The sequence below is a fragment of the Glycine soja genome, chromosome 14, assembly GCF_004193775.1.
Source record: "Glycine soja cultivar W05 chromosome 14, ASM419377v2, whole genome shotgun sequence".
In the NCBI taxonomy this organism is placed as follows: domain Eukaryota; kingdom Viridiplantae; phylum Streptophyta; class Magnoliopsida; order Fabales; family Fabaceae; genus Glycine; species Glycine soja.
This window is the reverse complement of record NC_041015.1, coordinates 50408125-50430860: the sequence shown is the minus strand read 5'-3', so window position 1 is coordinate 50430860 and position 22736 is coordinate 50408125. Positions and strand designations below refer to the sequence as shown.

At 33.0% G+C, this 22736-nt stretch overlaps 3 protein-coding genes across 4 annotated transcripts; 2 read left to right on the top strand and 1 right to left on the bottom strand.

Annotated features, from left to right (window-relative positions):
• Nucleotides 1-2326: 2326 nt before the first annotated feature.
• On the top strand, nt 2327-5413 carry LOC114382978 (glucan endo-1,3-beta-glucosidase 2-like). Its single transcript, XM_028342535.1, has 4 exons — nt 2327-2521; nt 3520-4773; nt 4890-4917; nt 5040-5413. Exons 1-4 carry the CDS (start codon nt 2461-2463, stop codon nt 5191-5193), a joined length of 1497 nt encoding a protein of 498 aa, XP_028198336.1. The 5' UTR covers nt 2327-2460; the 3' UTR covers nt 5194-5413.
• A 2807-nt stretch (nt 5414-8220) lies between these two features.
• On the bottom strand, nt 8221-10393 carry LOC114384338 (GDSL esterase/lipase At5g37690-like). Its single transcript, XM_028343998.1, has 6 exons — nt 10152-10393; nt 9732-9859; nt 9507-9633; nt 9212-9324; nt 8684-8933; nt 8221-8509 (listed from the first exon to the last, which is right to left on the bottom strand). Exons 1-6 carry the CDS (start codon nt 10381-10383, stop codon nt 8298-8300), a joined length of 1062 nt encoding a protein of 353 aa, XP_028199799.1. The 5' UTR covers nt 10384-10393; the 3' UTR covers nt 8221-8297.
• A 4009-nt stretch (nt 10394-14402) lies between these two features.
• On the top strand, nt 14403-22581 carry LOC114385494 (DNA repair protein RAD4). Of its 2 annotated transcripts, none has more exons than XM_028345602.1 (14): nt 14403-14558; nt 15325-15357; nt 15476-15561; nt 15730-16017; nt 16103-16195; nt 16541-16633; nt 16754-16855; nt 17480-17529; nt 17700-18440; nt 19700-19943; nt 20024-20218; nt 20325-20477; nt 21461-21670; nt 22018-22581. In XM_028345602.1, exons 1-14 carry the CDS (start codon nt 14501-14503, stop codon nt 22417-22419), a joined length of 2748 nt encoding a protein of 915 aa, XP_028201403.1. In that variant the 5' UTR covers nt 14403-14500; the 3' UTR covers nt 22420-22581. The 2 variants fall into 2 exon arrangements, with proteins under 2 accessions (XP_028201403.1, XP_028201402.1); XM_028345601.1 differs by having other exon boundaries at nt 15325-15390.
• Nucleotides 22582-22736: the final 155 nt, after the last annotated feature.

Sequence of the window (22736 nt, the reverse complement as noted above, 5' to 3'; positions counted from 1 at the left end):
CTCGTAAATTTAAAGCATAGGACTATTTTTTCCCCAAAATATTAAGTGCGTGTTTGAATTAATTATAACTATGTATTTTAACTTAAATAATGTATAAGTAATTAATGATAAAAAATATAATGTATAAATATTTTTTTTATATTTTATTGATATTTAAAAAATTTCAAGTATAAAATATGTTAAACTTTAAAGTTTAAATAAAAGTATTTAAAAAATAAGGACAATTTTCAATTATTAAATAATTTTTATTATAACTTAAACTAAAATAAAAGAGAGTCATGTAAATAGTATTATATAAGAAGAAATTTAAAATTTTGTAATGCTAAGAAAAATTTTTATTTAATAAATTTAGAATAAATAAAAATGAAAAATTAATACTATTTGGAAAATTAAATCACTCACAAGCTCAAGTAACATAAACAATAATCTATTTTTTTGTTGAGAAAACATTTATATTGGTGGGACAGAAATTGGGATATGAAGTGTGACGGATGATTTAAATATACTAAATATTTTACTTAACCAAATTTTAAATATTTTCATATTTATAGAATCAATGACAAAAAAATATATTTTATCGATAAAATATTTAAGAAAAGCCATAGATAAAAATGGCATGGATAAAAAAAAAAAGAGACTTACACAAAATTTAAAACCTAGTAGTGTATCCAATAAATAATGGCGTGTTATGGCGTATCTAATAATAACAGCATGGACAATAGCATTTACAAGGAGACCCAATTGTTGGTTGGTACGAAATCCCGTAAGAAGGGTTGCATGGATTGGACCGTTGATGGATGATGATGCTATTGCATTGCTTACTCCATTGTTATTATTGTTACTGTTACATGCTAGTGCCTAGTGAGAGAGAGAGAGAGAAGAGGGTCCTTTCGGTGTCTTCATAGATCAGAAATGCATGCAATGCAACCATTCCTTGTTTGTTTCCTTCTTTTTAAATTCACAAAAGATGTGTATACAGATTCCAGGGTTAGTGAGTGCAAACAAACAGAGCGTCAGACACATGCAGACACAGACAGCTATTACTACAACACAACAAAACACTCCAACTGATGAGAAAAGAATTCACCGTACGTTAACGGCTAGGAGAACAGGTGCATGTCTTCCTCCTCCACATGCACATTAAACACATTAACGTAAATAATAACAACATCATTATAAAATATATATAATATTTACTATATACCAGCCTACACTCATAATCCATTCTTTATTTACTATTCCAACTCTTTGTTTAGCACATGTATATACAGAGAGAATGTACAATTGAGTTTTTCTTTATTATAACTTGAGATGAGAGTACACTAAAAAAACAGGGATGAGAATATTTAATTATGATTGTGATTAATAAAAAGCTAGACATCCCAAACGTGCATGTCTGTTTATATATTTATTTTTAATAAGATGTTAAATTTGATATATTTGTCAGTTTTTTATTAATTATATATTAATGTGAATGTTAATTTTGGTGAGTTAATTTAACTTTTAAATTATTAAAACCGAATACGGAAAAGATAAAAAGAGTGAGGTGGGTGATTTCTTAATTAAAGAAACAAATTAAAGGATAAAATTATTTAATAAAATATGTACGCACAAAAAATACATTTATTATTGATATAGATCATTAGATTAAAATTGGTATTTTAAATTAATTATTTAACGACAAATAATTTATAATTAAATATGTAATTTAAACTCTTAATTTTAATTAAATGATCATGATTAAGTATTTTCATTTTTAACAACCATTAAGAATATATGTTCTCTTTTTCTCCCTTTTTTAGTGTACATTTTTTCTTTTTTTACTTTACCTCTCTCTCTCTATATATATCCTAGTTTGAGTTAAACACATTAAACATTCGGTGACATTAACTCTTTCATTTAAAAGTTTTTATATGTAAGGTTTAAATTTGAAACCTTATTAAATATTAGTATTGCTAATGAACTCATTAATAGTATCGTTTAAACTATACAAGTATTTTAGCATTGCTTGGTCCAACTGTTAAAGCAAGCTCGATTCTTTTAAAAAATATTCGAGTCTTACATAAGCCGAAATTCATTTTAAGAACTTCAGGTAATTTTTACAACTATATTTTCACATTATAAAATGAAGAGAATTGAAGAAAGGAGAAAAAGGTGGTCTTAATCTCAAGTCTATAAGCTTGGCCACTTGCCTATGGTTGTTTAATGTTTACACAGTGTAACTGATTCCTTAGCCGTTTGATTTGTCTGACAAGCTTTCCACGTATGATTTCTGTCTTGATCTTGTAGCCCCCTCTCTTAACATAACACAGTCATATATTCTCCTACAGCTTTACCCCACTTTCTCTGCTTTTCAATTTACTCCTTCTGGTTTTCATTTTCATTTTCTTCAAGTCCCATTTCACACTCCTCCTTTCTCTCTCTTTCATTATTGAGACTTCTTTCCAGATTTCTCAATCTATGGCTCTGCATTTTCTTCTCCTGCTGCTTTTTGCAGTGTCTGTTGTTGCAGCTGATGAAGGTTAGTGACTGGACACTTTTAACCCTCCCCCCTCTTTGTTTTCTTTGCTTACTTTCCTGTTTTGAGATCCTGTGTTTTTCCATTTTTTGAAGTTATGCTTGCATTCTGAATCTTTCATTGCCCTTTAGTTCATTTTCTCTACTTAGTTTTGCATTGTTTTGAAATTACTGCAAAGCTCACTTTTGTTTAACCTGCATGGTTCTTCTTGAGCCTTTCTTGTTCAGTTCTCAGTTCTCCTATGATTCCTTGCTGTTTTCTTGAGGTTTTTTGAAGTCTGCTTTGTGGGAGTAGAACTTAACTATGCCTTGTCATATGAAGGCCCAAATACACACTTCCATTTTCATACCTTTCCCAGCAGTAGCACACTCTTGCCGTGGATTAGAAACTTGAGAGTGTTATTTGAGATTTAGTTAGTGTTACAATGTTCAGAAGCAAGGTTTGGTGGGGCATGCAGTGGCTGAGATATAATTAGTGATCGGTTAGTCTATTTCCTAGTAGAGTTTGTGTGTTTTTCTTCACATTTTTATTCTGTCTGGGATTGAACTTCTGGCTAATAATTAATAACATGTGCCTTTTAAAAATAGTCAGGGTTATGTTGGTTGTTGATCTTCTTGGAAGTGTCCAGCTGTAGGATTCAGATTTTTTTATATTGAATAGGACAGTTCTCTTGTCCTTCTATTCAGCCATGTATTGTGATTTTCCCCAACATTTGGATGTGTGCAAGACTTTGTAGTAGAGGTTGGGGAAGTTATTTTTGGAAAAGCATTCTATTTTTGTGGAGCTATTCTATTGTTAAATTTTTTTGCTGGTAATCTTCAAAGATAGCACATAATCATAAAATTAAAATTATATTTCTCCTCAAAACTTGGTTTGTTTGGAACAAACAAAATGTGCATTAGAATCTGCTTACATATGCTTCCAAGTTCCAACTTGACTTGGTTAGTTCAGTGAGGACTTAAATCTAATTTTTGATGGATCTTAATGTTTAAACCTTGCAGAACCATTTATAGGAGTGAATATTGGAACGGATCTCTCAGATATGCCACACCCTACTCAAGTAGTAGCTCTACTAAAAGCCCAGCAAATTCGGCATGTTCGATTATATGATGCAGACCAAGCTATGCTCCTTGCACTTGCAAAGACAGGCATTCAGGTTGCTGTGACTGTCCCAAATGAAGAGATCCTAGCAATTGGTCAATCGAATTCCACGGCTGCCAATTGGGTTTCCCGCAATGTGGTAGCGCATTATCCAGCCACCAATATCACTGCCATTTGTGTTGGTTCTGAGGTTTTAACTACCCTCCCAAATGCAGCAAAAGTACTTGTCAGTGCGATTAAATACATCCATTCGGCCCTTGTGGCATCCAATCTTGATCGCCAAGTTAAAGTTTCAACACCCCTTTCCTCTTCCATCATCCTTGATTCATTTCCACCTTCACAGGCTTTCTTTAATCGCTCACTCAATCCAGTTTTAGTCCCACTACTTGATTTCTTGCAATCCACTGGCTCTTATCTAATGCTAAACATATACCCTTACTATGACTACATGCAATCAAATGGAGTGATTCCGTTAGATTATGCACTCTTCAAGTCTCTCCCTCCTAACAAAGAAGCTGTTGATTCCAATACCCTTCTCCACTACACCAATGTCTTTGATGCCATGGTTGATGCAGCATACTTTGCCATGGCCTTTCTAAATTACACCAACATTCCTGTAGTGGTGACCGAGTCAGGGTGGCCCTCAAAAGGTGGCTCCAACGAACCAGATGCAACGGTCGACAATGCGAATACTTACAACAGCAATTTGATCAAGCATGTGTTTAACAAAACCGGAACTCCCAAGCATCCAGGAATAGATGTTAGTACATACATCTATGAGCTCTACAACGAGGATATGAAGTCTGGGCCATTGTCAGAGAAGAACTGGGGACTGTTTGATGCCAATGGGACACCTATTTACATTCTACACTTGACAGAGTCAGGGGCAGTCTTAGCAAATGATACTAGCAATAATACTTTCTGCATTGCAAAGGACGGTGCTGACCCGAAGATGCTGCAGGCTGCACTAGATTGGGCATGTGGACCGGGGAAGGTCGAATGCTCTCCATTGCTGCAGGGTCAACCATGCTATGAACCAGACAATGTGATTGCGCATGCAAATTATGCATTTGACACTTACTATCATAAGATGGGAAAGACTCCTGATGCATGTGACTTCAATGGAGTGGCTACAATCTCCACCTCAGATCCAAGTAAATTTTTGTTCCCTAATGTTATGTTGGACTAGCTTTAGCTTTTTTATATTCCTATCAATTTCTATCAACAATCACTTTTGGATGATTAACACATTTATTTTGAATGATTGTAGGTCATGGTTCTTGTTTATTTCCCGGAAGGTAAGATAAAATATTTGCTTGTTTGATTAATTTTCATTTTCATTATCATTATTATCCTATGTTTGTTATGTTGTTAACTTGTTATTGCTCACAAGTGATGATGTCTTTGTGAATATGTGCAGTGTTGGCAAAAATGGAACCTTAGGTAACTTCACAGCTCCTTCCATGAATTCTACAAATTCAGATTCCTCAGCCTACAAATTCAGCTGTGACTTGAGAATTAGAAGCCTTTTAATGGTAACAGGATTTCTATTATGGGGAGTGGTTTTGCTATAAAGTGGTATATGTCAGAACGTGTTACTTTGAAATTTTTTGTGGTGGATGATAATGCTACATATTCGTCTTGGTACGATTCTATTGTTCATAGTGGTCCATTCAATTTTGTACAAAAACCAGCTAAGGGTTTGGACCGAATGAGGCCGCAACTGAATTATCATCATCATCATTATTATTCTTTTCAACTAGAATTGATTCAATCTTTATCAACCATTGACTATTTTTTATTGGGCTAGTTATAATCTTATGCTATATAAATATGTATTGCACCCCCCCTCCCTCCCCAAAGAATGGAAAAAAGACTATATTCATTATACAAATCCACAGGGTTATTTACAAATTTGCCTATGTAACTTAGTTTTATTCAGCTTGAAAGATAATAAACTAATATGCCCTTCATTAACCGAAAAGGTCTGAATGTCACGGGTTCTTGATCTTCATTTGTTAACACGGGCCTTGTTTTTTTGTTACTGAATTAGTCCAAGTGTCCAATATAGTCAAATTGCCGTTTCTGGTATGTATCTATTGCTTAATTAATTATGTCAGCCATAATCTGGAATCTGGCATCTTTCTAATGTATAAATTGCTAGGCCTATAGGAATTAGGAATACTCAGTGTAAAATTATAATTTTGACCTTATATTCAATTTTTAGAATGCATGTGCCTTTTAATTTTCGTGTCTTTTTCGAGTTTTTCTTGTTGATGATTTTTTTAAAAAAAATACTAACATTATATATATATATACTGTATCAAGTGTCAATAGCTATTAAAGGAAATAAGAGCATTTAATTATAATCATTGAACTAATTGTTCAGATTGCATTTTTATTATAAATTTTTTAAAATACAAAAATAAAAATTACAATTTTTTTTAAAATACGAGGACCAAATGTTTGGATTTTGAATCACGAAAATCAAAATTGTAGATTTTTAAATATAATTAAACCAAATATGTTTTAATTTTAAAATAAAAGAATCAAAATTATAAATTGAGTAAAATAAAGGAATTGAAAAATGAGTTAATAGTTGAAAGTTGTCAAATGAGTTAATAGTTGATCATGCTTTGATTATAGTTGTCGTGTGGAAAAACAATCAATTAAGTATATAAAGCAAAAAAAATTTGTTGGCTCAACTTTTATTGTTATCTCTCTCCGCACGACAATTCTATGTATAAAAATTCTTCAGTCTTCTTCATACATTTTTAATTTTTAATTTTTAATTATATACTTTTCTGATCAGGGTAATTTTCAATCATATATACATTTTAACATTTTTTATGTAAAAAAACAATTATTTTTTAAGAAAAACCCCGACTTAAATTTCTAATTTTCTATCTCTCCACTCCGTTTTTGGCATCGTGTATACGTGTGCTCACGGTTTTCGGCTTACACGGCTGTACCACTGAACAGTTACAGTGGCAAATTGGTAATTTCCTAAATCCCAAAACCCTAGCTCGATTGGGGATATATAAATCAACTACGAGTCGTTCTCTTCACAAGTTTCTCTGTTTTTTTCAGATCTAATAATTTTTCTTAACCCTAGAGATTCTTTTTTTTTTTTCTGTTTTCAATTATAGATTCTTTTCGTTTAAAGTGATGTGCATCTACTATGATTCTCTATTTCTCTAACAGTGGAATAGAGAATACGAAAAGATGCAAAATCAACCGGTTCCTCTATGGACTGGCATGGTCCCAATTCTCAATGGATTTTTGCTATTTCTCGTAGGTTCCACAATTTCTAACCTTTTAACCAATATCGCTTTTCCCCCTTTCTGGGTTTTGGTTTTCATTCCCTAAAATTAAGTAATCCATTGCAAGTATCTTACTTTTACTCTTGTTTTTGATTTTTTTAGACTTCTGGGTTCTGGTTTTCCCCCCTTAAAATTAACAAATTCATTACAAAGATTGCATTTTTTTTTGGTTGAATTTAGTTGGAACCGTTTTATGTTTTATGGTTTTTCTGATTTCTCTTCTGGGTTCTGATTATTTTTCCTTAAAGTCAACTAATTTATTACAAAGTTTGCTTTTTTTTTTGTTGGTTGAATTGAATGATCCGTTTTATGTTTTCTATTGTTTTTCTGATCTCTCTTACTCTATGTATATGAATGCTCGATGATGATTGTTTTGCTTTAACCACACCGAATAGAGACTGGATGAGGTTATGGGGTCCCTTTTTCTTTAAGTGATCTTTTTGTGCTTGGTTTTGCCTCGTGACTTCATTTTCTAATTGAAGAGGTATTTAGTTACCTCTCCTTTTAGAAATTGGGAGAGGGCCTTTTCAAGCACTTGAAGTGATTCGGCTTAAATTGGAAGGGGTCTTTACTCGTCTCAAGTTTTCTCATGTGGAAAAAACTGGCCTTTTAACTGAGAGCAGTTCATCACTGTAATGTTGGATGTTTTTGAAAATTTGTTTGGGTTGCTTTTAATCCTTGATTTTGATTGGTCTCATGGTGACTGTTGTGGATCTATGGAAAAGATCCCAGAAGATACATTAGGGGGTTGTAACCAGTTAAAAATGAAATTTTGATCTAACAAAATAAAATTCTAAAATTTTGAACATAACCAATAGATACAAGAATGTTATTTTAAGACAGCAAAGTTGATTCCAAATCCAAACAAATACGAAAATGGGATTTAAATGTAGGAAAATGAATTCTAAAAGTAGCCAAACAAATACAAACTCTTGAATGATAGTAATTTAGAATGATGGATGGCTCTAGTAATGTGGTGCTGCAGTTATTTTATAGCCTAACAAATGGTTTTTTGTTCATATTATTTAAAAACAATTGTTTTTTTTTTTTTTATAAAAGATCTTCATGAATTTATTTCAGTTTTTCATAATAATCATAAGTTAAAAAATACTTTAATTAAAATCCAAATTATTTTATATAGTCTATCATAAAAAACTTTTTTTTTAAAAAAAATAATCACTAAATTATTTAACTTTGTGATTATTGTTTTTAGTTTGCAACAATAATGACAATACTATAGGCATAACTTGGTAGCGTCAGTTACAATCAGAACCCAGAAGCGTACAGATAAAGACAATTCTTGTGTTATATTTGAATTAGTAATGGCATTATTATCTCATACATAGACACGAGTATTAGGGAGAAGGTGCTGGTGTAGGAGAAGGAGCTGATGAGAAAAGAAGAGAGAAAAACTTTTCTGCAAGAACAGCATTGGCTGCATCTGATGGATGGAAGGCATCCCAAAATACAAACTCATGACGGTTTCTGCACACCTTTGAGTTTGGCAAGCATAAACCTCCAATACTCGTGTCTACATTGCAGCAAGACGTATTTGAAACCTTAAAACCTGTGGAATCATTAAATACAAATGTTACAAATAACCAACAAAAATTGGTACATTGTTGCAATTTAAAGAAAGACTAATTTGGGGGAAATAGTTAATTTAATCCTTAAATTAAAGTTTAGTTGTTAACTACCATCAGCATATAAATTAAGATATAAGGTAGAGATGCCAAATTACCGTAAGTAGATGGATTGTTGATCAAGTCAAGAACTAACGGGTAAGTGTCTGCAAATATGAATTTTGCATTTGGAAGACGATGGTTTAGTATGATGATTAGCTTCTGTACATTGGAGTTGAATTGTAGTATCCATTCATTGACTCGCGTTAGACATTGTCTTCGTTTGGATTTGACCCTCTGCGATGGAATGCAACCGAGTGGACCAAGTCCATGGAAGACTATTTTTCGTGCTCCCAGCTGATAAAGACTCTGCCATAATCAGATTGTTTTAGTAGTTTATTATTGAACTATAAATAGATCATATAGAGGATGGTAATTTGTTGAGTTCTTAATTTTAACAAGACAAATGCTAATTAATACCTTAAAGAAAGATTTTTATTCGAATATATAAAATCATGTTATTCATGGTTTTTTTATGCGCTCATATCATCTTCACAATAAATATTATTTTTTTTAGTTTCTTAATCAATATCTCAAGATACCGGTTATCAATACCCTTTTAACAAATACACCACATTGATTTTTACCTGAAGTTGTTGATCTAAGGTTGAGATTAAGAGCTCTATGAATTCATCATGAGTGTATTGCTGGCCATCTGCCAAGAAGGGTTGCAAGAAATTGTTGACATAGTCATTGCTGCCTGCAAGAATGCAATTTGACCCGTGTGAACACTGAAGGTTATAGTATATGGGGAATTGAAGTTTTTAACATTCAAAACAATGCAAACTAGGGGAAATTATTAGTTAAGAATTAAGATCACATTTTCGTAGACTATATAATAATTTCTCACAAAACATAGTACTTTTGTGAGTGAAGTATTACCAATCCCAATGAAATACGTGGCTTCATTGCAATGCTTGTTGGCAGCTGCCTCTCCTATGTTTGCCGTGATTACTTCTTTGGTTTTCTTGAAATTGTTTATTTGATCATCAAAAGATAACCTCTGAATCTAAAATATTCATCAAGACAGAATATAAGTTAGATGAGAGGCCACTCAAATTCTAACCTGTAAATAGAATCCTGAGGGTTTGAAGATGTTCTGCTTACAAAGTAGAGTCCAGTATCATTGAGAATTCCTGCCCCACCAGATGCATAGTTTACCCCTTTGAGTAAGGTATCAACGTTCTGAGACACTGACAGATAAGCTGGTGGTGATGAGATTCCAAGCTTTGCAGCTGCAACAAGCCATAAAATAAGACCCATCAAAGTATTGCTTGCTAATGGTTTTATTCAATGAGTAAATAGTATATGCCATCACAATTATACTATCATTTGATCACAAATCAATATGTATGGTAAATTAGTTGACTTTTACAATTAATATTTTAAGAATCATACTTACCATGGTTTTTTATTGGTTGATAGTATAAAATTTTCTACATTGACACTAACAGAAGTTAAACTCTTATTCAATTTCACTATAAAGAGGAAACATAAACAAGAAAAGTTTAGAGATGCAGGATATACATATGAAATCACCAATAGTCCTCCCATTGGTGAATCTTCCTGTAGCCTGGCCACCACTGTAGTCAATACCATACCAGGGATAGTTAGATTTGGCTAAAGAATATTGTAGAAAATTATTGTTTCCAACATCTGTCAAGGAGTCACCAAAGATATATGTCACAGGCAGAGTTGCTAAAGCAATTGCTGCAAGTGAGAAGATGCATGCAGCAAAAACTAGCCTCGGCATTGACATCTTTGTTCTTTCCACCTTCTATTGCTGAAAATATAGAATTGAGTCAGTGTTTTATAGCAGTATCACATTCAGGTTCTGCACTGTTGTGTCAATCCTTCAAGTATGCATGTTAGGTGCTTAATTTCCAAACCACATTGACACTTGAAAGTAAAGGGTTTATCTCATCTTGCTGAAGTAGTAAAACCATAAAACTTGGTGGTTGAATTCTGTAATCAGGAGTTGGCCAACTCAGAAACATTGAGTCAGCAATGTTAGTTTTTACTGGTTCATTCACTTAAATGGCGCACGTGCTCATATTTGTGTTGCATTTGTAGTGATTTGCCTAACTCAACTTTTTTACTTGCTGCAAGTTAATTGTTGGAGGACAAGCAAACCGACTTGGTCAAGGAAAATAAGCGATGAAGCTACTAAGAATTATATTCAATGTTGTTTACCAACTATATATATTTTCTGTTTATGGTAATGAGAGATTGCTTAAAATTAGGCTTGACCTCTAGTGCCACTTGTGTTAACTAAGGTGGTGTTAAGCTTGGTTAATTGAGTTTAATGATGTTAATTTTCTATCACATGTCTTTAGGGATAATAATAGGTCAGACTTTAAATAAGAGCATATGACCCAATTTGTTTATAGTGTGACATGACTTGTTTAATAAATAGACTAGGCTTGAACTTAAAAAAAAAAACTATTTATTAAAATAGATTAGGCTTATGTTTTAAAAAAATCTATTAGACCAATCTACTTATTTATGTAATAATATAATAAAAACAAATATTTGTATTACATTAGTAATAATATTATTAATTAAATAGATTTATAAGACCAAAATGGGATTATATATAAAAATGAAGCTAACTTTGAACTATCCTTCTAGTTTTAGGATCTGGCTATATAATATGATTTTATGTTAGTTTTTCGCTTTCTACATTAACCTTTCTTTTTATTGTATGTCTATTATAATAGTGTTTTACGTCAGTCAAATGCTCATATCATATTTGTTAGCGTTTTTTTTTTTATTATCTCTTACGCCATTTTTTTAGTTTTTTATTCTTTCAAAAACTAAATTTAAATAGCCATGTAATTTTTTTTTCAAAAAAAAATTCCTATTTAACCAGGCTTATTTAAAAATAACAATTTTAATAAATAGTGAGCTTTTAAATAGGTTAATAAGGCACATTATGTTTTTAAAAAGGTTAGATCAGGCCTTAAAAAAGATCTATAATAAATAATTAATTAGGCTTTGACCTTAGTTTTATAAAACAAGTTTCACTTATTTACTCAAAGTTATTCCAATCTTGACCTATTCTCATCTTTACTTATCTGGACCAAGAAACTTTGAAGAATGTAAAACAAGCATATATTATGTGAGAAAAGAGCACAACAGAACAATCTTAATTTCTAGCTACAATGTCATGCCTGCTTCATTGACAAGTTTCTATTCTATTTTTGGGTTAGTTTATAGCCCTTCTTCCGAGAGTAGTTAAGAAATTAAATGATTAATTTATAGTTTATCATACAAGATTATTTGTAAACAGTATTTTTAGTATAGTACGTGTATTTTTCTTATAATTGCTTGTAATAAATAAAATTAATGATCAAATGCATTGAATAATTATCATATAAAAATATTAAATAGTTTATAATTATATTTTAGTATAGTAGTATCAATATACATTTAAATTAGTACCTTACCATTCTGGTTTTTATTATAAAATGTTAATTTGACATATTAAATGCCCTTATTGTTCCTAAGTTGAGTTACAAGACAAACTAGTGACAAGTAGGGGTGGAAATGAGTCAAGTCAAGCCAAGCTTTACTAGGCTTGAGCTCGGCCTGAGTTGAACACGTAAGACTTGAGCTTGACTCATTACCTGTCATAGGCTTTTTTTTAAGGCTTGGCTCGGCTTATATAAAAGCCTGACTTGACCCACGAACCTATTTAAAAGTCTGCTTAAAAACGTCTTTGATTAATTAATTATTTTAAAACCTAGTGAAATACTAACTAAAAAAAGAAACTTATAAAATTTCCTATAAGTAATGTACAAATCCAAAAATAATTGATAAACAAAATCATATTGAATTCAAATCGTTAAAGCACAAAGTATATCAAAAGAAAATAAAAAGAGCATAATATTAATAAATGTATGGATTAGAGATGATTTGCAGAAAATGAATTTTATTCTACGTGAACAGTGTGCATGAACAGTAATAAAAACTGGAATTCTAAGATCCTAGAATTATTCTCCTCTCCGAAAAAAAACTCCCTAAACTAAAAACCTTGGTGCTGTTATATAGGTCCTCAGTCCCAAAGCTTACAAATCTATTTTAAGTTCAAGCCCATAAATGAAATCAAATAAAATTTGGACAAGATAAGATAAGATGGGATGAAATAAAACCTGGACGAAATAAAATCAAGATAGAATAAAATTTGGATAAAATAAAATCTAGATAGAATAAAATATGGATAAGATAAGATTTGATAAAATAAATTTATTATTATTATTATTATTAGTTAAACAAGTCGACTTGTCAAGCTTAACAAGCTTTTTTTATAGTTTGAGCTTGACCTTTTTTATCTAAAAAGGCTTTTTAAAAAGTTTAAGCTTGGCCTTTATAGTAAACAAGCCAAGCCGAGCCGAGCCTTACATAGGCCGAGCCGAAGGCCCTCGACAAGCTGCTCGGCTCATTTCCACCCCTAGTCACAAGAATCATTCTGACGACGTTTAATTTATTTTATCAGGTGAGAAGATGAACAAACAATAGACATAAAAATTTCATTGTTCTGCAAAGGGGTGGCGCATCTGGTGGTGCCACAGTTAGGTGGTGGCTGCTATGGAAGATGTTGGTTGGGAGGAGGGAAGGGAAGGACATATTTGTCCATTCATGTTTTATATGGGGTGCAGGGAGCAAAAGTGGGAACGCAGGAAGTAATTCCCACGGGTCTATTAGGTTGAAACTTGAAGCAACAAATCCAAGCTTTTGCATAAATTGGCAATTGAACGTGAATTTAGTTCTACACTGGGGAAGAATCAAACACACACTTAGTCCCAATTTGGAATTAAAATTATGGGTCACGGATGGGCAAATCCAAGTGGGATTCAATTTATGGTCTTAGGATTTTTATCGTTACAATTATATATATACTGATGATTGTGATGAACATTTGTAGGATTGCTTTGTGCCTAGTATTTTGGATGTGGCTTATGTTTAGACCTGAGGTTGATTGAGTGGCAGCTAGATTCACTTCCTGATCCAATTTTGTTCACCACTTTTTCTTTAGTTACTTTTAATTTTACAATGTTCGAAAAGCAACAGTATGTATCTTAACAAGCTAAATTCTGGAACACATAAATCTCCTTATTCGTTATTAAAGTCTCAAACTAAGTTTTAAGATGGATAAATCTCCCTATTTAGTTATAGCTTAGTTTCAGCAGAATTCAGCTCAGGAAGATGTTTGGTGGGTACCAAGGCACTTGCATTTGTATTTATTTCTATAAAGTTTTATGAAGAATTACTGTTTCCATTAGACGGGCAATTATTCCAATTATGGATAATTTTTGTGGACATTCATATGGATAATATTCCTCATCCAAGTATAATCTTTCATTTCTTGAAGAAGGAAATATTCTCATATCTTATCCCAATGCATATTATTCAGTCATCATAGGCTGGCTGCAACTGCTAACTAATGTGAAGACATTGACACTACTTTCTTTGGGTGCCCTTAAAAAAAATACAAATAATTCATTTCATGTGTTTAATTGGTTAACTAATAAATTAAAAAAATGATAAATAAAAAATAGATCAGAGAAAATGATGGAAAACTGTATAATTGAAGTTTTCGCGTGTTCGTGCATAATATATTTTTTTTACCATCAAGCAATTTTCTTTAAAAAAAATATCAATAACTAAAAATAACTTTATAATCACACTTTAAATGGTTAATTAGTAATTACAAATTTAAAACATTTTGGAAAACCATATTTTCACCTCATGGAAGCCTTTTTCGTTTTCAGGGGCTTTTCCGTCCTTTTCATTTTGCGTTGGTTCCCAAAAGACTCTAAACAGTTTTGGGCGCGACGCCCTTCATTTCCGTTCTCCGAAGAAGAAGAAGAAGAATGCCACGCAGAGGAGGCGGTTCTCAGCGGAAGAAGCAACCCTTAGCTTCAACCTCAGGTACTTTCCGTTACTATTCATCAATTTTTTCTTTTCTCTTCCTTATTAGTTATGACAATCACGCATTCTAATTGCATCTGTTGGAACTTGTAATCAACGTTTCAAATGGGGAAGCTTTGTTTGCTTTACTTCGTTTTTGAGTTTTCTCTTTTTAATAATTTTTCGAGAGGACCCATAATGTGTAGAACTTGTGGGTTTAGTTTGAGTTTCTATGCTCTAAGTGGGAACTAGGATTTAAAAGATTAGAATTACTTGGCTTGGTGTTAATTTGCAGCAGAGTAAACCAATGTTTTAGTTCTTGAAAGTGTATTCTCACATTATTAGTCCTCGAAGCTAAGGAAATTCTAAATAAGTCCCTGGAAGTGCAATCCGTCTATCATGTTAGTCCAAAATTTAGAAAACATGTGACTTATAGCTATATATTAACATACGTTTAATGGATCAAAATGAGAGTAAATGATTAAGTTTAGGGACTTAGATGAAACAACTCTAAATTTTGGAGACTTATTTGGAATTTCCTTAGTTTAAGGGACTAATGGCATGGTGCGTTAGGGACCAAATGGTAGTTTACTCTAATTTGCACTCGATTATGGATTCATTTTCTTGGTGGAATTGAAACCAATAATTAAAAGCAGAGGTATCATTTTCTTAGCTTTTCCCCTAACCAAGCAAATTAATGCTCTACTCTTAATGTGGTCAAATTTTAGTTTTGTGTCAGTTGATGGTAACAGGATATGTTTTCAAGTATTTCCTGTCAATTTTGCAGAAAATCAAACTGGGGCCCAGCAAAACTCAGAAGGTGGAAACAGATTTCAATCACCTAGTGATAATGGTTTGATAAAATCATGTCCAACAACAATTACTGAGCAAAATCATTTTACTCATCACCAGTTATCAATGTTTATGCTGGATTTCAGGAACACTGACCGAAATATCTCGAGAGGCTGTTGGAAATCTTATACGCCGTGCTAATAAAGTTGGCATTTCCAGGAAAAAGAAGACGGTTGGTCCCTCTAACTTGTTCTTGTTACTTTTTCATAATTTGTGCAGTGCAATTCTTTTGGTGACTTAGTTACATGATTTGACCTTATTCTTAGTGTTTTAAGTTGAAAGCATATTATGAATGTCTAGATTCCTAAAGCAGCATGTTGTTCTTCTGATATTCTTACAGCCTGAGTTTGAGCCAGAACAAAATGGAACCCAAGTCTTGGCTCCAATGCTCAAACAAAAGACTTCAGAGATTGGACATTGTGGTAGAAATTCCATGGAAAACGCTTCTGCAGAGGAGAAATGTGGTAATTCAGGCCTGCACTGCTTCGATAACAAGGAAGAACTGGATGACTCAGATTGGGAAGATGGTACAGTTGCCAGGGATGATCATCCTGTGACAATTGAATTGAATATGACCGCTCATTCAACTGTACAGAAACAAATTCGTCGAGCTTCTGCTGAAGATAAGGTCAATTGCTATAGAACTGAAGTTGGGTTTAATACGAAAATAACTTTTGGTCACGTGCTAAAAGTAATTTTGTAAAATTCTTCAGGACTTGGCTGAACTTGTACACAAGATTCATTTGCTTTGTTTACTTGCTCGAGGAAGATTAATAGACAATGCTTGTGATGATCCTCTTATTCAGGTTAACTCTTGTCAATTTTTATTATTTTTAATAGATAAAAATTTTATATTAGCTTTTCTATTATATGCTACATTTGTGTTACCAAGATTTTGCCTCCTTAAGATCCCTCTTTTGTGGTAATCAATAGCTCAATTCTTGTATCTGAGATTTTCTTTTGTTTTTGATTTTTTTTTTTTAAAACAGTTTTTAATTTGGGGATTTCCTTACAATGTGTTTGCATTTATGTGTATACTTTAACTTCTTTATCTATTTTGATTGAGTTTTCATATTCCTGATTCTATTTTCTTGACCTAATATTTGGTAGCAATTTATAAGCTCTCTTTGTGCATTTCTCGAAAATGGCAGGCTTCTTTGCTTTCTCTACTTCCAGCACAGTTGCTCCAGCTATCAAATGTCACAAAACTCACCTCAAATGCTCTATATCCTTTAATATCATGGGTATGGTTTGATTTAATAAGTATACACACTGTTTTGTTGCATTTAATGTACAGATTTATATAAATTCACACTATATCGCTTGTTATATCTGTTTGATTCCTTATGTGTAACATTTTGCAGTTCCACGATAATTTCCATGTTAAAAACTGTACAAATAGAGAAACTTCTCCGCACTTTGGTCTGGCATCAGCTTTGGAATCACATGAAGGTAGTTCTGAAGAGGTAAATCTATTTTTAACATGGCCTTTGTTAAGAATTAAGATGTCTTACATTGGGTAGGAATATGGCTAGAATACTGCTTATCAGACTTTGGCATTCCTCCTTCCCTGAACTAGTTTTTGGGAGTGAGTTTGGCTCATTCCTTTTGTAATATGGTATCAAAGCTTACTCAATCTCAATGTTGGGCTACTTGTAGATGTTCAATCTTGAGTGTGAGGGTTGTGTGTTAAGATATCCCAGATTGATTAGGAATATGGTCAAAATACTCGTTGATTTATGAGGGTCATGAGTTAGACCCAATCCATTTTTAATAGCCTTTTTGTTTATATGCTTTACTAGGTTTTGAGTTTCTCTTTTAATAAGGTTTCCATTCACCGATGCTCTACTTCTATGGTCAGAACTTGAAACTGAAGTGCAAAATCTGTTACTAATTTTATTTTTTAACTTGAAAGAAAGGATTTGATGGTCTTTTAATGACTCTCTTCTTCTGCTTATAATTAACTAACCTAAACCAGTAGTACAATAAAGTTTCTTGAGACTGGGTTGGTTCTGTTATCACTTTATATAATTGCTCAGAGCTTGGCATATAATTTACAAGAGCAAGTTTTTGTTTTTAAAAATTTGCAGATTGCAGCTTTATCAGTGGCTCTATTAAGAGCTTTAAATCTTACAGCCAGGTATTGCATTTTAGTACACAACAAAATATCTTTCTATCATTCCTCAATTACTTTTATTATATTGTTAGTTTGCAAAATTTTCACATTCAATACTTTAAGTGCAAAAGCTATTATTTTTCTATTTGAAAGCTACTAATTTGCACATTCAATTACTTTAAATCTTATTTCAGGTTTGTGTCCATTTTGGATGTTGCCCCTCTTAAACCAGTTCAAGTTGCAAGTGGGTCTAGTAATGGCATATTTAAAACTTCTACACCAATGATATCTAAGCGAAAATTGGATTTTAAGTCACCTCAAGAATCAATATCTTGTAATGAGATAGAAAATGTCTGTGAAAGTTCTCTTGTGCATTCACGGAAAAGTAAGAAATGTCATGCGACAAACCACACGGATCAGTCTAGTGATCCTCCTGTTGTTGATGTAAGAAATGATAGTGTTGCTAACTCAAAAGCTTCAGAGACACGAGATAGTAACTCGGAATTGTGTCTCACTGACAAATCTCATAAATCAAAGAGGAAAGGGGATATTGAATTTGAGATGCAGTTGGAAATGGCTCTTTCTGCTACAACAGTTGAATGTAAGGACAGTAAAACTGAGGCAAGTGCAAATCCTGATTCATCGAGTTTTTCTTGTCCATCAAAAAGAGTGAAAAGGGTTATCGGTGAAGACTCTTCAACCTCCCCCCAAGTAATTTCTACAGCAATTGGATCAATGAAAGTAGGATCTCCTCTGTATTGGGCAGAAGTATATTGCAGTGAAGAAAATTTGACTGGAAAGTGGGTGCATGTTGATGCTTTGAATTTGATTATTGATGGAGAGGACAAGGTTGAATCCATGGTAGCAGCATGCAAAACATCTTTGAGATATGTTGTTGCTTTTGCTGGGCAAGGGGCCAAAGATGTGACCCGCAGGTTTGATATTTTCTCCATATATGTTTATATGAACACAGTGAAGGTTTTGCAACTTCTATTAATGCTAATTGAATTCTTGGTAGTTCTGCATAAACCTTAACCTCTTTGTTGCTTAACTTTATTAGTTGGTTTTTTAAATTTCAAATATCCTTAGGAAGTTAGAATAAATTATCTGTTTCTTGGAGGCTAAATATAAATTCTCATTGAATAAGCTGGCGGTGATGAGAAAGGCAATGCACGACAAGTTTTGAAATGAACAAGCACTATGGATCAGTTATAGTAATTGATATTATAATATACTAAATGTTTTCATTAATTCTCACCTTCACTTATAGTAATTGATATTATAATACACTATGGAAATCCTGTTACGACAAAATATTCATGTACATTGGGTCACATACACAACAATATGAAAAACCAAAATTCTCCCTTAGATGTTAGAAGGATTAAATTAAAGTTTAATTACTTGAGCATTTGAATTGCTTTTTAAAAGAAGGAAAGAAAAACATGGTGTCAAGACACAATCGGATGGATTTGAATGATCTCAAGCATGAGTAATAGATTTTCCAGTAAATATTACTTCATTAGCAGTCAAATTTAGCTCAAATAATAAATAAGAGTTATGAAATTAGCACTATCGTAGCAAATGTTTGGGTACATAGATTGTTGGTTTTTTGATTAAACTACCAAGGAGTGCAGAGTCCTTATCTATGTTTGAAGCAACACTTATAATAGTTATGGATCTCATAAAGGGTGCACTACAAGATAATTTTATCTTTCAAGAAATCCTTAACAGTAATAATCATTTTAAAAAACAAGTCATTCTATTCATGTCTTTTGATGATAATTGTAAAAGGTTGTTGAAATTACCAGAGAATATTTTGTGGGGAACTCTAAAATAGTGTTTGGTTGGAGGGGAATAGTTTATAATTTTACCTTGCTTGAATAAAAAAAGAGGAGGGGAAATGAGGGGACCAAAATCCCTCCCTCCCCTCCAATATTGGGACCTGAAGGGGAAGAAAAGTGTTTAATAATTTTTTAATCATGCTGATTAAATTCTCCTTTAGATTTTATTTACCCTCCCCTCTCCGCTAATATTTATAAGGGTATAATAGTACATTATGTTTCCCCTTGGCTCCACTTCCTCCTTTGAACCAGTTCATGAGTGCTAATTAGTAGCTTTAGTAAGGCTCGTGACACCTCTACATAAGATACATCTCATGGCCTGAAAATGCTAGTACATACTGATGTGTTAGGTACTGTATGAAGTGGTACAAGATAGCATCACATCGAGTTAATTCAACATGGTGGGATTCGGTGTTGAAACCATTGAGAGACTTAGAGTCTGGGGCAACTGGAGGTGTGGCTCATTTAGGAACAAACCAAATCATTTCTACAGAATCCAACATGAATGATTCTGTTGTCCCTACAAGGAGCTCTATTGAGGATATTGAGTTGGAAACCAGGGCATTAACTGAACCTCTTCCAACCAATCAGCAGGTAGTTTCAAAAGAAATAGAAAAAATGTTGCTTAATATTGTAGATGGTGATATTTATCTTGATTTTTTGTCCCTTTGCAGGCCTACAAAAGTCATCCACTTTATGCCATAGAAAAATGGCTTACAAAGTATCAAGTACTTCATCCAAAGGGTCCAGTTCTGGGCTTTTGTTCAGGTCACCCAGTTTACCCTAGGACTTGTGTGCAAACAGTTAAGACAAAAGAGAGATGGCTGCGGGAAGGGCTGCAGGTTAAACCCAATGAACATCCTGTGAAGGTATCAACTGGCTGGCAATGTTAGCGTTGTTTTCCTGATTCCATTGTATTCTCTCCCTTTAATATATTTGTCTAATTTATTCTTTACCCAAAAAAAATCCATTCAGGATCTTCAACGTTCCATGAAGCCTCAAAAAGTACAAGATTCTGAAGCTGATGACTATGGCTGCACTGATTCTATTGAACAAATTAAACTTTATGGGAAGTGGCAACTGGAACCATTAAATCTACCTCATGCTGTGAATGGGATAGTTCCCAAGGTAATGTCTCTGATAGGACACCGGTGAATAATACTGATATTCATATTGGTGAGGAGTCACATAGGCCCACTATATGGAAAGTTTATTCTAGGAGAAAGAAAATAGGATTAGGGAGTGTGAGTTAGTTACATGACATGGCATAGGAGATTCTAACAAATTCTGTTAGTGGGTGGAGTATGTAAGGAGGTGAAGAGAGAGAAAAAGGGAGAGGGGGAATGATGGTTGTTTAGGGGAATATTTCTCTGGAAAAGGATTCACAGACAATGGTTGTCATTCTCAATTCCTGTACTAGCTTTCTGCTATCTTTCATATTAAATAACACTGTTATATTGAATTTCTGCTTTTCATGCCACTGTGACTGTGAGTTCTAACAGTCTCTTACTTTCTAGGTGTACTTTAAATATTGGAAAAAGCATGGATATGTAAGATAATGTGTATGAAATTCTCTTTGCAATGTATTCAACTATTTACCATGTGATTTGCACACTGGATCAATACAAAATAATTGTTGGTTTGACATTTTTCGATTTGGATCTTGTCAATGAGATTATGTCACCCGAACTATACATTCCTACTGCTCCACTGTATGACTGTTCTGATGAGGAGGTTTTGTTCTTAATTACCATATTCTGTAGACAATGAGTTGGCAATGGAAAACACAGCAATAATTTCTCAACCAAGGGGATAGTTTGGAAGTTAGATTCCTCAAGCTGAAAATTCCCTGCATATTAGAGCTTCAAATAGTTAATTTTTTTATTTTACTTTAAATGAATGGAAGCTGTAGAGAGAAAGACCTTTTAGGTTTGAGTTTAAGGGAATGAAGTTGATAGAGCTTAAACACAACTTGCCTGTGTTAGTTGCTGCACCGTGTTAATAGACATGCATATGAACTAACTAGAAAGTGCATGTTCACAATTGCTTGTTTTATGAAATTATATAAATTTTTATATTAATGACAGTTATGTTTCCTATTTTACTTCTAGAACGAGCGAGGTCAAGTAGACGTTTGGTCTGAGAAATGTCTTCCGCCAGGGACTGTACACTTAAGGTTTCCAAAGGCATTTTCTGTTGCCAAGAGACTTGAAATTGATTATGCACCTGCTATGGTTGGTTTTGAATTTAAAAATGGCCGTTCATATCCTGTCTTTGATGGTATTGTGGTGTGTGCTGAGTTCAAGGATGTACTGCTAGAGGTATATATTTCTTTCTCTTGCTGAGTAAATAAATATTAAATAAACTAAAATTTGACTGGTGAAGTTAGTATATCATCTACTTTATTGCTCTCAATATATCTGTTGAATTTAATTTGATAAACATTGCTACATTGCAACGTGATAGCTTTGGTAATTGGGTTAGTTTACTGGGGCTACCAGTTTATTAATAAGGTATTTCGCCTCTTTTTCTTTAGATTTATTTCTAAGGACTAAACTTCCTTCTTGAAGTTTGGTGATTTTTTCCCTTGACTCTGTATGTTTTTATAATTTTTTTTAACATTTATGATTTATGCTATTACTTAATTTTTTTACTCCTTTCCCTATAGGCATATGCAGAGGAAGAAGAAAGGCGACAAGCTGAAGAAAAGAAACGGGATGAAACACAGGCCCTTAGTCGGTGGTACCAGCTTCTTTCTTCTATCGTAACTCGTCAAAGGTTAAATAATCGTTATATTAATAACAGTTTGTCTTCAGACAAACTAACTGGTGTCCTATGTATAAATAATGATGAGTCAAGTGCGACAGTATGCGATAATAATGACAAGAGTCCGAACCAAAGAGACCAACAGGTGGACAAATGTGATACTAATGTTGATGTTTCATTAAGCACTTCAGTAAAAGATCATGAGCATGTGTTTTTGAAAGAGTACGAAAGCTTTGATGAGGGAACTTCTCTATTGACAAAGCGATGTCAATGTGGATTTTCAGTCCAAGTAGAAGAACTATAGTATTCATTAATAACTTTCTGCTTAGATGTATAACTCTCTGTCTATATGATGCTTTAATCAATGCAAGACATTAGTATTTTCCTTTTATCCCTAGTTTTGTAGTTTCTGAAACTCATGTCATTGCTTTAGTGTCTTGGAATTGGATAACTTTGGCACAATAAATTAGTTCCTGTGAAATTTATTTGCATTAAGAACCAGTATCTGACTTGTTTAAATACTAGACATGGCAAAAAAAACTCGTACCCGTGGGTACCCGTCAGAATCCGTTCCGACTTTGACGGATAATACCTAAGTTGACCGGGTATGGGTTCGGGTCC

Bases quoted from the DNA above. Each gene is read 5' to 3' on its own strand.
- LOC114382978 (XM_028342535.1), top strand. From the start codon at position 2,461: ATGGCTCTGCATTTTCTTCTCCTGCTGCTTTTTGCAGTGTCTGTTGTT. The intron at 2,522-3,519 runs GTTAGTGACTGG...TAAACCTTGCAG, and splicing joins TGTTGTTGCAGCTGATGAAG to AACCATTTATAGGAGTGAAT. The intron at 4,918-5,039 runs GTAAGATAAAAT...GAATATGTGCAG, and splicing joins TCTTGTTTATTTCCCGGAAG to TGTTGGCAAAAATGGAACCT.
- LOC114384338 (XM_028343998.1), bottom strand. From the start codon at position 10,383: ATGTCAATGCCGAGGCTAGTTTTTGCTGCATGCATCTTCTCACTTGCA. The intron at 9,634-9,731 runs GTAAGCAGAACA...TGAATATTTTAG, and splicing joins ATGATACTGGACTCTACTTT to ATTCAGAGGTTATCTTTTGA. The intron at 8,934-9,211 runs GTAAAAATCAAT...TGATTATGGCAG, and splicing joins CCTTAGATCAACAACTTCAG to AGTCTTTATCAGCTGGGAGC.
- LOC114385494 (XM_028345601.1), top strand. From the start codon at position 14,501: ATGCCACGCAGAGGAGGCGGTTCTCAGCGGAAGAAGCAACCCTTAGCT. The intron at 15,391-15,475 runs GTTTGATAAAAT...GCTGGATTTCAG, and splicing joins TCAATCACCTAGTGATAATG to GAACACTGACCGAAATATCT. The intron at 18,441-19,699 runs GTTTGATATTTT...CTGATGTGTTAG, and splicing joins GCCAAAGATGTGACCCGCAG to GTACTGTATGAAGTGGTACA.